The sequence below is a fragment of the Humulus lupulus genome, chromosome 1 (genome assembly GCF_963169125.1).
Source record: "Humulus lupulus chromosome 1, drHumLupu1.1, whole genome shotgun sequence".
In the NCBI taxonomy this organism is placed as follows: Eukaryota; Viridiplantae; Streptophyta; class Magnoliopsida; order Rosales; family Cannabaceae; genus Humulus; species Humulus lupulus.
The window spans coordinates 88,126,013-88,143,750 of record NC_084793.1 but is presented as its reverse complement, the minus strand read 5'-3'; the positions used below and the strand labels follow the sequence as shown (position 1 = coordinate 88,143,750).

At 33.2% G+C, this 17,738-nt stretch overlaps 1 protein-coding gene across 1 annotated transcript; it reads right to left on the bottom strand.

Moving 5' to 3' along the window:
- Positions 1 to 957: 957 nt before the first annotated feature.
- LOC133817916 (exopolygalacturonase-like) lies at positions 958 to 2,692 on the bottom strand. The gene is made up of 5 exons (XM_062250562.1): positions 2,477 to 2,692; positions 2,029 to 2,343; positions 1,646 to 1,935; positions 1,319 to 1,535; positions 958 to 1,203 (listed from the first exon to the last, which is right to left on the bottom strand). Exons 1-5 carry the CDS (start codon positions 2,690 to 2,692, stop codon positions 958 to 960), a joined length of 1,284 nt encoding a protein of 427 aa, XP_062106546.1.
- Positions 2,693 to 17,738: the final 15,046 nt, after the last annotated feature.

Genomic DNA, 17,738 nt, shown 5'->3' with positions numbered 1-17,738 from the left:
GTAAAGTATTTTAAAAATGTCAAGGAAGTAATTTTAGAGTGAACCATACTAGAAATGTGTAGCATCTTCTAATAAAAGATCTGATGAAATCATTATAAAAGCTCTTGAAGTTTCAATAGCAGGAGCATATGAAACAAGAAACGTACTGGCCATGGTACCTATATATTTTATTTAAATTTTTAAGCTGAAATACTCATTTATGTGTTTATATACTTACTGATATGGGACACAAATTTTGGAGAAATATTCACATAAAGAACTTAAGAAATGGAACTTCGATCTATTATTCTGGACACTAAGCCATTATATACTATTCTTATATATCATTATACAAAATTAGTTGTTCACTGCAGATCAAGTGTCTGAACTAAATTCATCCTAAGAGTTCTTCTAGTATTTGGAGATCAATCTATTTTAGGTGGATTAAATTATTAGTAACATTGATAAGAACAGTTTTGTCTAAAATAAGAATTTCTGTTGATTCAAAATATTGCAAAATGAAGATTAAATCAATTAGGAATACTTTTGGAAGACTGGATCATGATTTTGGGTTATTGATAATTTGTGCAAGAAAATTAATTATGTTATATAGAGTAAGTAGTAGCTAAGTAATTTGACTTTCAATCCTTGGCCTTAAGAAGAGTAGTGACACGCATCAGAAGAGTGCATCTATGAATGAATTGATGGTATTCAACAATATATTAGTAGTACAAATGAGGTGGTTTCATAGAGAAAAAAGTGGAAACCCAATGTTCCTACAATACTGTTAGGGTAAGACATTGTGATACATGAATTTCACCAAAACATCATGATTGATTGATGATTTTAGGCCTTCATGAGAATACACATACCCGGCTATTAGAAAAAAATAAAGAACCAATAAATTAATATATGAATATATAATTTGAAAAAGACAATGTATATATGTCTACGCCAGGTGTGTCTCTCTGAAATGTGCTATTCACCAGAGTCTATCTTCCCGGAACCGCTGCATGGTACCGGTTTGACGACGCCACCTTGTTTAACTTTTGCGTTAGCACATACAGACTCAGACTCAGCGCCACCAAAGGTCAAATTAATGTCGGCCATCTCAATATTCTCGCATGGGTTCAGTGAACTGCAACCTAGGGACACAGAAACCTTCGATGCTGAAGTTCCCTTTATTTTCCTAAAATGGATGTCACTCAGCTTCCACTTCGATGGCTGCTCATCCCATGATAATGAATAACATTAATACATGAAAATTTAATTAACATTGAAGAACAAATTTATTATAAGTGTAAGGTACGTATAATAGGTCATATATAGTAGTACGTACTTGGTCTTTGTATTTTCCGTAGTTCTGGTCAATGATTATGGGGTTTTTCACATCTTTCATTTCGATATTTTCAAAGACGATGTTACTCGCTGCACCAGAGGTAGGACCAGCCCAAGTCTTGATTCTTGCCCCATTCGTTGCGCCTGTTATAACGCAGTTTTGCACTACAACTCCCGTAGAACCTTTGTCATCTGGCCATTTTCCAAGGCTCCCAACACTGGCATGGTGCAAAATTAAATCACCCAATTATATAAAAACAAGTCGATCAAGATGTATAGTAAAAAATTAGTACCAACATATATATTAGCAATTATATAAGATACGTACCTAATTCCATGTCCAGGACCACATGTGACATTGTCCACAAGAATGTCATGGGTGTCTTGCACTATGGCAACGCAGTCATCGCCGGTTTTGATGTTGGTGTGGAGAATTTTGACCCCAGTTGCGGAACTTAAATGAATGCCATCTGTGTTTGGGCTATCGTCTGGAGCAGTTACTGTCACATCTTTGAAAGTGAAGTTGCTGCTCCTATATACAAAAAAATGGAACCATTTGCTGTCCAAAGATGTGATTCCCTCAACGATTGCGTTTTTCACTTTGCTAAATTTGAATGACTACACATCACATGATGAAGAAATTGTTTATATTAACGAGCTAATTAAATTTACTAATTAATGATGGTTGTGTCGAATATTATATATGCTTACAGCTGCGAGATGCTGGCAATCAGGGTTAGTCTTACAATCGTTGAGCTTCCAAACCTTGGGCCCTTGGCCATCGAAAGTGCCGGAACCAGTGATAACCAAGCCTTCTATTTCTTCAAAAGAGAACCATTCAGGAGAAGAGTACTCACTAACGTCGGTCGTGGCTTTGACAGTTCCATGGACCTCAACAACAATTGGCGAAGCTTTGCATGGCCCTTGGAACACCACCGGCCCTACCAAAAATGACCCTGCTGGTATCACAATCCTCGCTGCCCCTGCCGACTCTTTGCATGCTGCTACCCATGTCTTCATAAATGCCTGCATATACATGTGTAGATATAAACACAATTTAACATCACTACTGTTCCAATAATTATATTTTTATTTATGTTTACAAACTACCTAGCTTGTTTGTTTCATTTTGGTCAATATATATATATATAAATTTTACCTGTACATTATTTTTTTCGCCAGGTACAGCACCAAATTTCGTGACATCAAAAACTTCACCACCGGCTGCACTATCTGCGAGGCCGCGACGAAGACTGCCAATAAGAGTCGGATCATGGAAATTTTCACAGGCCGCACAAGAAATTAGCAAACCAAAACTGAGCAAGGAAAGAATACCCTCCACCTCAATTCTTATAATTCTTGTTGTTTTGTCCATTTTTTAACTCATCAAAAAGCCTCAATCAACAATTACTATTACTAAGTACTCTATTCTCCTCTTATGTCATCAAAGCCCCCACTCTTTTTCTTTTTTTTTTCTAAATATATTAGTTATTGACTTCTGTGATGATCCATCTTTCTGTCTTTATATAATACTGATCATTTTTTTCGTATTGCCATTCTAGGATCATACCCAAAATTAGAAAACTATATATATTTCATTTTGTTGTTATGGAATCTATGTTTAGCTTTTAGTCTGTGCTATACGGGCCATATTTACCGAATTGTGACCATGTTTAAAAATAGTGAATGCACTAAAACTTCAGGTCTATTGTTTGTTTTTATAACTTTTATAATAGTTGCCATTGAATCTCCAACCATTTCGCGGCCTTGAACTTCTTGTGAAACGGCGTATAATCTGTGCCAGCCAAGTTTATTCATTTCTTACCATTGAAATGAGTAGTCAATATATGACATAGCATGAAGTTTTTATTTATTCAATTAATCTCTTTTTTTAACTCTATTTTGTAGCTCAAATAAAAAGCAAAGTACCTCATTAACGCTTTACTATAAATATTTTAGCTAGTGGTCTTATAACTGACGCTCTCTAATTTTCAACTGGGGATATATGATTAACATTGTGATTTGTGAAATCAATTGAAAAGTCACTACACACTACTACAAAAAATGTTTTTCTCTGCGGTTTTTTTACTTAATACACTGCGGTTTTCGAGAGTATTAAAAAGCGCAGTGTATTCGACTGCAGAGAAAAGTAGTACACAAACCGCGGAGAAAAGCCACACTTTTCCCTGCGGTTGTGATAAGCCAATTGCGGAGAAAAGCCACTTTTCTCTGCGGTTGTGATAAGCCAACCGCAGAGAAAATTGGCTTATCACAACCGTAGAGAAAAGCCACGTTTCTCCGCGGTTGGCTTATCACAATCGCAGAGAAAAGTGGGTTTTCATTAAAGAAATATATTCAATTTCGATTTTATATAATTATTTTGAATTCTAATTATATATATTTTTATAATTATAACCTAGCATTTTTAATAAAAAAATTAATTTTCAATTTTAATTATATATAATTATTTTCAATAGTATAACGTAATTTGTTAAATTATTATATATACATTTCATAACTAATATAAAATAACTGGATAGTAATGAATCAATGACTTTAATCTTTCTAACCAATATAAGTTAGCACTTTAATCTTACATACATATGAAAATTTAAATTTCATAAATAATTGGCATTAATCTTGCTAACCAATCACTTTGTAGTGGTAGTAGATCCTTTGTGACATTATATTCTTTTTTGTCAAACCACTACAAAATTGAAAAGTTAATATAGATTAGATAATTAAATATTATATCTAGTTTTTCTTAAGCAAAAAAAAGAGTTTAAAATATAACATACTTTCTTCTTGATAACTTCTGCCGGATTCGGTGCATTTACAAGATCATAAATGTATCTTAGTACATAATAACCACATTCATGACTTTCAGGTTATTTTGGACAAGAACCACTCAGCAATTTTGTAAATGTGCCGATGTATTCATTTTCGAAACATTGTGCGTATGCTCTACAAAAATTAAAATTAATTAAATACATATTATACTCTCAACTTTTAAAAATTAACAATGCATACATTACAATTGAAGAACTTACTTTTCCATAACCTCCTTAATTATCGGTGGAGATTTATGATTTTTTAAAGGGTCCAAAATTATGGTCATCCCCCGCATCATCACGAGCACCAACATCCAATATTGACTAAAACAATAATAAATTATGATTACCATAAAATTAAAATTCAACCATAGTAGTGATAATATTTAAGTAGTTCGTTCTTACTCAACAATCCAAGGAATGAAATATATTTGGCCTCGTCTATCCATAGTCATCATCCATTTGGCTATAAAATCCACCGTATAATTTTTACTTTCATCATTGTCAATAGAAAGATGTTCGATGTCAAAAAATTTGTATAATTGTCGTGAATTTGGATGCATGTTTTCCCAAATGCATCTGTAGAATCAATCATTCATATTACATTTTCAATTAATAAATTAATATCGTCAAAAAAAATTGGGTAGACTTTCCTCTATTTCTATAGCATATCCAAAATTATTAGTACCTATAAATTCAATTCAAACAAAACATACAACAAACAACATGCATGTTCTCACCCATAAGCCACCGCAGCACACAAAATTTGCAGAACCTACTTCACTAAGACACACATGTTCTCAACCTTCTGTTATCTCCGCAGCACACAATTTCATCTTAGAACTTACTTCACTACGGATGAATATCTAATATATTCAAACTCCTCTAATAGTTTGTAATGACATAACAGATTGAGTTCAATTTGAATTGATACATACCTCATACCAATCAGCATAGCTGAGGATCCAATATTATCCATGGAGGTTGCTTGATAAACGTCTTCCGAAGTGATGAAGATAGCCTCGCGTTCTCCTATAAACTCCGGGTCAATGGGAACTTGTACAACCCCATCTATTCCTTTAATGGAATAATACTCATTCACTATAAATTTTAGACTCAAACCAATTTTGTCCCATTGGTTATCTATTAACCAATTTGAAGGTTCTGGTTGAGTTATTTCAACAGTGAATGACTACGTGAGATCCAACTGATGATAAATGTGGGCTTGGTGATAGGGATTTTTGTTTAGATAAAGATGGACCCTACATAATAGCATTTAACATATCAATATATTGTACCCATTTAAAAATAAAATTTAAATATCTAAGCAAATAATTTTATACCTGACAAGTCACAATTAAATTTTTTGGCCAAGGCAGGAATTTGTCTCGTGCGTCCCCAACATATCGTATGTTACCAAAGGGAATAGGGATCTCAGCTTCTTCTTGTAAGACATCTATAAGTCAAACCCTCCCAACTGAATCATCAAGTACATTTCCATGGATGGTAATTTGGCTACCCATGTTTGGTACAATGATTACACCCTTAGCCACTACAATGTCAATATTATCAGAACACAAATAAACTTCATAGCTCGGCAGTGGCGGAGACTCATAAATTTATAATCCATCATCTTCATCAAAATGATAGTCTTAGTGTAGAGTCCAAGAACTTTACTTAGCTAATTGTTAGTAGTATTATAGTATGTTTAGTGTTATCTTTGTTACTATGGATTTTTGGTTCAGACCGGGAATTATTTGGACACTCATAGTAGTACTTATAGATTTTCTAAGTTTAATCTATAGTTTAAGAATATTAAGTATAACCTAAGGTTTGATTAATGTGACTGATATTAAGGATTATATTATTATATTATAAGGTTTAGACATCAGCCAATAGGATTTTAAACACATGTTATGAATGGTAATTAAGGATTAAGTATTTTTTAGGATTAAATTAAATAAGGGTAAAGTTTGAATGTTATAGGGTCAGTCAGCAGCCTTGAGTACGTTGAGGGCTTAGTCAAGGCTATTTACTCCATTCAAACTTAGCTAAAAATGTGTAAATTCGTGTTTAAATATTCAGCGTATGCCGATATATCGCAGCTATAGGGGGCGATATATCGCAGCACGTAGATACGGAAAACACGAATCGATGCACGGTCGCCTCGGGAACAAAGGTCCAGGCGATATATCGCCTATAGGGGGCGATATATCGCCTCCACCAGCATATGTTCAAATTTTTTTGAATTCATTTCCTTTCAGCCATTCAAACTCCTTCAACAGTCCAGCATCTTTTGAACGAGTCTTCAGCCTCTGCTGAACGATTATTCAAATGATTTTCACCTAAAAAGCCATTATTTTTATTCAAGTAAAATCAAGATATTTTCATTCCCAAACTCTATAAATAGGACCTAGTACCCAGCCATTATTCACCATTTGCTCTAAAGTTCAGAAGCTGCTAGTGTTAAGTGAGTGTGAGAGTGTAAACACTTGGTTTGGGGAAAAACTATAAGCTTAAACATCATAAGCTTATCAAACACTTTGGGAAGTGAGTTCTATAGTATTTCGGTGAAGGTTAGATTGATCTTGCAATCTTTGAGGTAAACCCAAAACTCTAGTTCCTTTCTGTATTTTATGTTGTTTCCTTTCTCAAAACCTTCTACTCAGTCCCCTAACCTTATTCTTATTTTGGTTAGGGAATCCAAGCTTTTAAGCATATAAGTCGGTAAGTATGTTTTCTATGGTTTAGTCTTTCCATCTCTTTCATTTCATCTCCTTTCTTTAGACTTACTCTTTCTTATGGTTTTAGGAGTGTTCCAACAGTCCCAACTCAGTCCATAATCTCGGTAACTTTGGTAAGGAAAATAGGCTAGAATTAATATGTTATGTGCTTATGTTATCTATATGTTTTATGTTATTAATGTGTTATATTTTGTTATGAATATGTTATTGATGTGTATGTTGTAGGCTTGGGCTTATGCCCTATTTGACTAACAAGACCCCAAAAAGATTGTGGGCATAAGCCTATTTAGCTGGTAGGACCCCACTAATCTCATGGGCATAAGCTTGTTTAGTCTATGGGACCCCAAGTAATAATGGCCATTATAATAAGTGAATTATGTGTTATGATATGTCTTTATGTTTTCTTATGAAATTATGTATATGACTATGTGTTAGGTTTTCCTTGCTGGGCATTAGGCTCACTCCTTTCTGTTTATGTGCAGGAAAATAAGCTTAGAGGCAGTAAGATTCGTGACGCTTGGAGGATGTGTATCGATGATGAATGGAGTCAAGGGGCCGAGCGTTATTCGATTCGAGGATGTAGTCTCACTTCTTATGTTTTTAATGGTTTTACATGTATTTTCCGCATTATTATGTAATGTCTTTTATTTTAAATCATCTTTTGTTTTTAAAGACAATGGGATCCCATAATCCTCCTTAGTATTCTGTTTATTTGTAAATAACTCTTATTTTGCAAGTTACTCAATAAATTATGGCATTTTCGTAAAAATGTAAGTTTTATGTATAGTTTCGATAATGGTCCAATTAGTCTAGATTAGTGGGTCGTTACACTTAGGTTTGATGAAAATGATCATCTGCGTTGGGGGCAGGTTGATAGACTTCATCACTTGTATTCTCATAATATTGTCCTTCATCATTTGTATTCTCATAATATTGTCCCTCATCAAATTGTCCTTCATTATAGTATCCACACTCATCGTTTTCTTCATTATATTCTTCATTTTGAGCTAATTCCTCTTCTGTCCTAAATTTATGTCTTATTAGCTCTTCAATCTCAGCTTTTAGCTGAGCAATCTCCTCTTTTGCAGTCATTGTTTTATGTTTTTTTCCAAACATTTTGGAAACGGTCGCAGTAAACCTACAAAATAATCAATAAAGTTCATCAATAAACCAATCTAAATAATTCTTATAAGAAAACAACTATTATAAAGTATCATACCTGCCAGCTCGAATCACATTCTGGGCAAGTGTCCATGTCTGCATACTCTTTACGATATAACACACAATTGTTCGAACATGCATGGATCTTCTCATACTTCAAGCCTATGCAATTTAAAGTTTTCTTCACTTCATACGTAGACTCGGGGAAACAATTATCTTACGGCAAAATCTCTTTAAAAGCAGCTAAAAATTGACTAAAACATTTATTGCTAACTCCATTTTCTGCTTGTATATTATAAAATTTTACCATCGTTGGTAATCTTTGTTTTAAACAACCATTAAATAATGGTTTATCTGCATCTCTAACCAATTTATCAAATTTTGAAGGATCATCAACAAACTCTTCTTGTGCTTCATCGAGCAATTTCATAGGATGATCGTCCAAATCACTATAACCCAAATCATCAATCCCTCGCCTCCCGAATGGATATGGATTATTATTTTTCAATGATTCCCCATGCCAATACCATGTACGATAATTTGTATCAAATCCCTGACAAAATACATGATTTTTTATCATGGTAATATTTCATTTTGATCCATTACCACAATCTATACATGGAGAATGAATTCTTTCTGGATCACTACAATTTGTTTGGCAAAATTCTAAAAATTGGTTGAATCTGTCTTGAAATTGTTGTGTTTCTCTATTCTCAAGAATCGATGACTTATCTATAATGATAATATCTACCTAATTAATAAGTCGATAATGAAAAGAAAATTAATATTGTAATTGAAAAAATTATGTTCAATTAATAAATTATAAAATGAAATGGGTAGAGTTTCATTTATTTCTATAACATATCCAAAATTCATATGTATTTACAATTTCAACATAAACAAAAACATAATTATTACATATATTAACTTATAAAACATGTTCAATTAATATCATCAAAAAAATAAAATTGGGCAGAGTTTCATCTGTATTTATAGCATATCCCAATTTATCTACCTATAAATTCACATCAAACAAAACATATAACAAACAACATGCATGTTCTCAACCATAAGTCACCGCAGCACACACATAATTCGCAGAACCTACTTCACTAAGACACACATGTTATCAACCTTCTGTTATCTCCGCAGCACACAATTTTATCTCAGAACCTACTTCACTACGGATGAATATCTAATATATTCAAACTCCTCTAACAATAGTTTGTAGATATAAAAAATAAAAAAATAAAAAATTAAGTAGTAATTATTACTCACCTTCAAAATTAATCTTCAACAATTTCAACACACCTCACACTCCACACAAATATTTCCTACAATAAAAATTTAAACATTAGTAAATATATGGTAATTGAATTGATCCTAAAATAATATAATTAACAAAAATATACTTTAAAAAAACCATTACCTAAATAATATACAAAATTATGTAAGCAATAATATTTTAATATAAAAAATTATGTAAACAACTTTATTATAAATAAAATAATGCAAAAAATACCCTAAAACCAAAATATACATTGAAAAATCAAGTTTTAGTGATCAAAACATGTTTCAAACAATGAAAATATCTTCTAATCCTAAATAAACTTTCAAAAATGTAAGAAAAAACTTTGAAAATAACCATATAAACATACATTGAAACTCCCATTAAACCTACTCAATATTTCTTCATTTTTACACTAAAACTTCAAAATAAATCAAGATTAAGTATATTTACATGATTTCAAGCTTTAATATGCAAGAAAAAGAAAAAAAATGGACAAAATGGGGCTTACCCGTGGCTTGGGGACGGTGGTGGAGCGTCGTGCCTCTCTGTGAAAATATGGAAAATGCAATATGAGGGGGAAGAGTAGGGTCTCGGGTTTATGAAGGAGGAGGGAGAGCTTTTCTCCGCGGTTTTATACCCAAAACCGCAAAAAAAAGTGTCCCACTTCAAACTTTTCACTGCGTGTATTTTAAAACCGCAATAAAGTAGGGCGCGAACATTAAATATAATTTTTTTGACTCTTTCAAACATTTTCTCTACGTTTTTTGTTTATTGTTGAAGAAAAAAAAACCGCAGAAAAATCCTATATTTGTAGTAGTGACACCAAAAATTGCAATTAATGACATTTTCATTAGCAAAAAATGTCACAATAATAGTATTTTAATGACATTTGGCAAAAATGTCACTTTAGTAAGAATAAATAACATTTTAATTTAGAGGCATTTAAAAAAAAAATGTCACTATTTATATGTTTTAGTGACATTTGACAAATGTCACTAATTTGTGAGTATATAGTTTTAGTAGCATTCCAAAAATGTCACTAGAATACATTAGGAGTGGCATTGTAAAAATGTCACAAAATATTAGATTTAGTGACATTTTAGAATGTCACTAAAATAAATATTTTTAGTAACATTTCAAAAGTGTTACTAGTGAAATGTTTTAGTACTATTTTTAATTTGTTAATTTTTTTCTTTTAATTTGTCAATTTTTTTATTTTACAAATTTAGATTAAGAGTTTAAATGTAATTTATTATTTTAGGCCTAATTAATTTAATAAATGAAAAATAACCAAATAAATATTAACACATGATTATAATAATTTTTTTTTAATACATACAATTGAACTCCATATAACTTATTATGACAAATAAAATTAAGCAATTTATGCAAAATACGAATAAGATACTGGTGTATTGAAAATTACAATCCCTAAGTTTCTTCATCCACCTCATTTGTATTGAAAGATACTGGTGTATCAATGGTTATGTCTTGCATATCTTCCCTAACCAAATTACTCTCTCCATCCCCAACACCAATAGTTGCGCTACAAACCTCAGTTTGCAAATAAGACTTCACATTTTCATCGTGTGATTGCACACTCATATTATAATAATCTCTAGGATTGATTTTTAAAGTAACATGCCATCCATTATGTTTGAGGTCTTCCACATACATTACTTGTTCCGCTTGAGAAGTTAGTATAAATGGCTCATCTTCACGCATCAATTTTGAAAAGTTGACTATTGTGCAATCCTTCTCTTTTTTAATGCCACTTCTTGAAATCCAATCACACTTAAATAACACAACATGATTTCCTGAAGAATAATCTAGTTCTATAATATTAGTTAATATTCCATAAAATGTAACCTCTCCAAAAATTGGATTTGGATCCCTACTACTTGCGAAACTTTAAGCCATAGCAATAATAATAACACCACTATTATGTGTTCTTAACTGTTTTTCAATTTCTTTTGTGTGAAACCTGAAACTGTTTATTAGATACTTTTTTAAATCGAATGAAAACATTGTGTGGTCCTTTTTCCAAACAACGTAAGTCTTCAGATTCTCAATTGTCCCCACATATAATTCTTCTACCCGATTTGACATAAAGTAATAACTACACTCAACATGTGCATGACTCATTAAGTTAATGTAAAATGTATAAATGAAAAAGCTTACCTTTTCAGCAAACCATGAATGAAATGAATTACTATGAATTCGATTCATAGTCATTGCTGGTCGACGAGAGTTTTGTTGTGCAATAATATTACGATGTTCCCTAAAATATGAATTAGTATTAGTCATAATTATATGATGTTTCAGGTTTTTCTTTATTATTAGTGATATAATAAATAACACTTACTCAATAAATGAGTCTACGATATTGCAATTAAATAACACATATTGATGAGCCTTAACTTTAGTATCCTCGTCTAAAGTCTTAGGATATATCTTTCCCAAATGTCGACCTGTCGTTTGGAAAAAGGGCAATGTTTCTTCATTTGGATCCACATTAATGTAATTTCTAAGCTCGGATTAAATTTTGTATCCACACCTTCCATGTATCTTAAGCAAAACTTCAAGCACTCATGAGCTAAATATCCTTCAGCAATACAACCTTCTTGTTTGCTTTTGTTTTGAACGTATGACTTCAACTTAGATAAGTACCTATAATTATTCATAAAAACATTAGAAGAAATATTGAAACTTGTTACAATTAAATAAAATAAAAATCAATTAAGAATTTACCTTTCAATAGGGTACAAGCAACGATAAACTGATGGTCCAACAATTTGTGCCTCATATGCTAAGTGTATCACCAAATGAACCATTATATCAAAAAATGTCGGGGGAAAGAATTTTTCAAGATTACAAAGAATGATTGGTATTTTTTGTTCAAATTCCATAAAATCTTGTGGTCGAACAACTTTTGAATACATTATGCGAAAATAGTTTCTTAAAGTAGTTAGATGTAGATGAACATGAACACTTGATATTCCCCCCAGTGCTAGTTGTAGTAATTGAGTCATAATGATATAAAAATCGTGACTTTTGAGCCTATAAATTTTTCTTTTGCTTACATCAACACATCTAGAAATGTTGGAAACATATCCATCTCGAACCTTAATTGTCTTTAGAAATCGAAAGAAGATCATTTTTCTTTTTTGCTTAATGTAAAACATGCATGTGGAGTGACGATTTTCTTAGACTCACTCTCTTTTGGATGAAGTTCAGATCTAATACCCATATACTTTAAATCAAGACACACATTCATATTGTATTTATTTTTTGTATCTAAACTCAATAATGTCCCAATCAAACTTTCACATACATTCTTTTCAATATGCATCACATAAAGATTGTGTCGCAATAAATTATCCTTCCAATATGGCAATTCGAAAAATATACTCCCTTTCTTCCAACTGTATGGAAATGCAAGGTTAACAGCTGTCTTCCCAAATTTAATTTGGTAGCCTTCTAACATATCCAATATCATAGAACCACTTAATGTTGTTGGGGCCATTCTTTTCTCTTTGGTGCCATCAAAAGACTTTTCATCATTTCTAAATGGGTGGTTGTTTTCTAACTAGCGTCGATGATCCATATACCAATGCTTTTTGCCATACTTCAACCACAAAGAACATATGTCTTGATGAAAAGATGGGCATGCATATTTTCCTTTCGTTCTTCATCCTGATAAGTTTGCATATGCTGGAAAGTAACTGATAGTCCATAATAGTGATGCCCGCATATTAAAGTTTTTTTTTTTTTTTTTGGTAGAACCAACAAAAGTTTCAACTCCAACTTCCCATAACTCCTTTAACTCTTCAATCAGTGGCTTTAGATATACATCAATATTATTTCCAGGTGTTTCATACACATAGTGAAATTAGGTTGTTTCATACACATCCATAGAGGAAGATTATATGGTATCAAAATAACTGGCCATGTACTATGGCTTACACTTAATGTCTTGAAAGGATTCATTCCATCAGACGCTAGGCCAAGTCTAACATTTCGAGGATTTGCAGCAGAATCCTTATGGTTATGAACAAAAGTCATCCATGCTGGAGAATCACTTGGGTGTCTCATACAACCATCACATGTACGATCTTGTTTATGATGCCAAATCATAAAATTAGATGTTTTTTATGACATAAATAATCTTTTTAATCTTGGTATCAATGAAAATTGGTGCAAGACTTTAGTTTCACTCTTGTTTTGATAATTAAAATCCTATGTTATTATAATCTAGAAAGTATAAGTCAGGTAAAAGAAAAATAGAATCTTGTTATGATTTTTTTTTTTTTTTTTGGTAAATCAGATCTGTGTATAGCTTGAATTTTCAATTAACAACCAAGACAACACCAATTTTAGAGGCCTGCCAAAATTCTATTACAATTTCTCAAACCATTCTCTATCTATCAATTGTACCTTGTTAGGCATAATGCTTCTAATTCTATTCTTTACATTAAATTGAATTTTTTGAATAAGTATTGTTACTGTAAAAACTCTATGATTCCACAAAGCCTCATTTCTGGCCCACCAAATCTGGTATATCAATGCAACCAGAGTCACCATGAACACTTATTTCCTGAACCTACTGATTCGTGACTTAGCTATCCACCGCAGCAGATTATGTAAGGTGATAGCTCCTGATTTCCAATCCAACCAGCTCTTAATATGCCTCAAGCAAGTAGAACTCAAATAACAATCAAAGAATACATGATCTCTTGATTCCTTGCTACTATCACACAGAATACAATGATTATCAATAGTTATATTGAATCTGAAAAGTCTATCCTTCAATTGTAATCTGTCCAAAAGGGCAAGCCATAAAATGAATCTATGCTTTGGTATGATGGCTCTATTCCAGACTTCCCTATACCAGGATACCTTTTGGTGTGATATAACAAGTGCTTTGTATCCCTCAACAATCTTGTATACCCCAGAAGAGCAAATATGAGTCAGATTCAGCTCCTTGTATTTCTCCTTAACTTTGACAATCTACTTCCAATACCAGCTGTTGTTACTCAGGGCTTTATAGACCCACCATTCGGACTCTCTTATATACACAACATGTATCCATCGTACCCATAAAGAATTTTTTTTCGATGCCACTGCCCATACATACTTACCAATAGCTGCTTCATTCCACTCCTTGATCTTTCTAAAGCCTGAACCTCCTTCAACCTTGGTTTTACAGATATCCTCCCAAGAAACCTTCCTTGGAGTATTAGCCTCAGACAAGCCTTCCATAGAAAATTCCTGCAAATTGTATTTACTTGTTGCAAAACCTTTTTAGGGAAAAGCATTATCTGAGCCCAATATGTATGAATTTCCATCAGTACTGAATTAACCAATGTTACTTGTTATGATTATTAAAATGTCAAGTTAGTCTAATCTAGAGAAAGTATAAGTTAGCTAAAAGAAGAAAAAAAAATTGTTATGTGTAACATACCTTGGTGTAGAGCATACTTCACATTCTATGTCATTTGCGTGTTCTTTTCTATATAACATGCAATCTTTTGGACATGCATCAATTTTTTCATAATCAAGTCCTAGCACATTGATTAATTTTTTGGCCTCATAAAAAAAATTGGGTAATGTTTCACCTTTTGGCAATGCTCTTTTAAATAATTCATGTACCTTGCCAAACGATTTGTGGCTCCATCCACAGATGCACTTAATATGAAATAATTGAATAACAAATGAGAGCTTTGTAAAACTCGTACATCCTGGGTAAAGTTCTTTCTATGCATCTTTTATCAAATCGTAGAATTCTTTTGCTTTCGCATTTGGTTCATCGCCTTCTCCTTGAAGATTATCATTTTCAATTTCACATTCATCGTCTCCAATATTATGTCCAATTGCATCATATATAACTCCTAGCATATCAATGCTATAATATGGCTCATGAGTATCACTAGGAGTGTCAACATTCTGGGTAGCAACATGAGTTGAAGAACCGTTTGCTAAAGAGATTAATTCTTCATGTACTTCCAAAGATCCTGTTTGTCGAAGATGATAAATCCTATTATAAAACCAATTAGGAAATTCCTCTCTATGTAATTGGTCTATGTTTTCAACACCTCTAGTCTGTAGAATTTCCCTATGCTCTCTGCAACAAACAAAAACAACCAATTTAAGAGCTACTAATAAGTGTTATAATAAACATGCAATGAAATGATGAACTATTTTAATTACTTACCAAAGATATGGCAAGATCTCATTGCAGTTGTTTAGCATATACCAATCCGCTATTTTCTTCACTTCATCTTCCAAAATTGTCAAGGATTTCTTACCAATTGGACGACCCTTGGATCGAAAGACCGACATCTTTTTAAGTGATGGACCAACATCTACATTTCGGTCTGGACGATTGAGCTTTGTCTCAACACCTTTCACGTACATTGAGCAAAATGTTAATGCCTCATCAACCACATATCCTTCTACTATTGACCATTCTAGACGTGCTTTATTACGGACATAATTCTTCAATTTTTTCATATACCTTTCAAAAGGATACATCCACCTCATGTGAACTGGTCCTCCATGTATTGCTTCTTCCGGTAAATGTATTAGTAGATGGGCCATGATATCGAAAAAAGCAGGTGGGAAAATATTTTCTAACTTGCAAACAATCTCAACTATTGAAGTTTTGACTTTTTCTAAATATGAGACTTTTAGAGTTCTCGAACAAATGAGCTTGAAGAAAGTGCATAACTCAATAATAGTTGTACTCATCGATTTCTCTAGGAATGCATGCACACCAACTGGCAAAAGGCATTGCATAATGATGTGACAATCATGCGATTTCAAACCAGTGATCTTATTGTCATTATCAATCACATTTTTCCTTAGGTTAGATCCAAAACCATCTGGAAACTTCATTGATTTAAGAAATCGACAAAACTTTTGGCGATCTTCAACAGTGAAAGTGAATTTGGCCGCAGGCTTTTGTATCCGACCATTCAACTTCCTCGGCTGTAACTCTGGTCTCATCTTCATCTTCTCCAAGTCTACTCTGGCACTAACTGTGTCTTTGGTCTTATTCTCCAGCCCAACTATTGTGCCTACTAAACTGTCGCACACATTTTTCTCAACATGCATAACATCTAGATTGTGTCACAACATTATGTTGGCCCAATATGGGAGCTCAAAAAATATACTTTTTTTCCGCCAACCTACTTGCTCTTTTGTACGTTTTCTTTTTTGGCCGCCATAACTGACATGCTTACCAGGAAGAGAATCGGGTATAAAACTCATTTGTGTGAACATTTCTTGCATGGTTAATGGCTTTGGTGGTAATCTTTTTTCAACGACACCATATGTCTTCTTGTCCCTTCTAATGGCATGCTTGATTGGTAAAAAATGTCTATGACCATAAAAAGCAACTTTCTTTTGTAAACGAATAGATGGTGTTGCCACATTGCAAGTAGAGCAAGCATGATAACCTTGGCCAGTCCATCCAGAAAGGCTACTCCTTACTGGGTAATCGCTTATAGTCCACATCAAAGTTGCCCAAAGAGTGAAGAAACTGTCATCGACTGCATCTCGAGTCTGTACACCAGTCACCCATAATTCTTTTAACTCATCAATCAATGGTCTTAAGAAAACATCAAAATCTTTTCCTGGCGAATAAGGTCCCGGATTTAATAAGCTCAACATGAAATTAGTTTCTCTCATGCACAACCATGGTGGCAAGTTATATGTCGTCAACACTACCGGCCACATACTATAAGAAAGACTCATATTACCAAAGGGATTGAATCCATCTGCAGCCAATCCAAGCCGCACAATCCTGGGTTCCATTGCAAATGTTGGATTATTTTGGTCAAAGTCCTTCCAAGCTTTCCCATCAGTAGGATGACGCAATACACCATCTTCTTTTATACGTTGCTCGTGATGCCATCTCATATGTTGAGCAATGTGCCTCGATGCATATTTTCGCATTAACCTAGAGGTTAAAGGAAAATAACGCATCACTTTATGAGGCACTTTCTTTTCCTTGGTGTTCTTGTCCACCCATCGATCCTCCCCACAAACAGGACATTTGCTTTTTCCAGCATGTTCTTTCCAAAACAGTGCGCAATCATGCTTGCAGACATGGATTGACTCGTAGCCCAATCCAAGTTTCCGCAACAACCTTTTCGCTGCATAATGCGATTTTGGAAGCTTATGGGCTAGAAATGCATCATGTAACAACTCCAGCATTCCATCAAATATTTTGTTGGGAATTTTTCCCAACACTTTGAAATGCATTAACTTCACTAGGAAATTCAATGATGTGTAATTTTGACACCCGGGGAATAATGGAGCCTCGATCTCAGCAAACAAATCGTTATAATGTTGCCCACCCCTGTAGTCTGTTGTAGGTATCTCTTGATC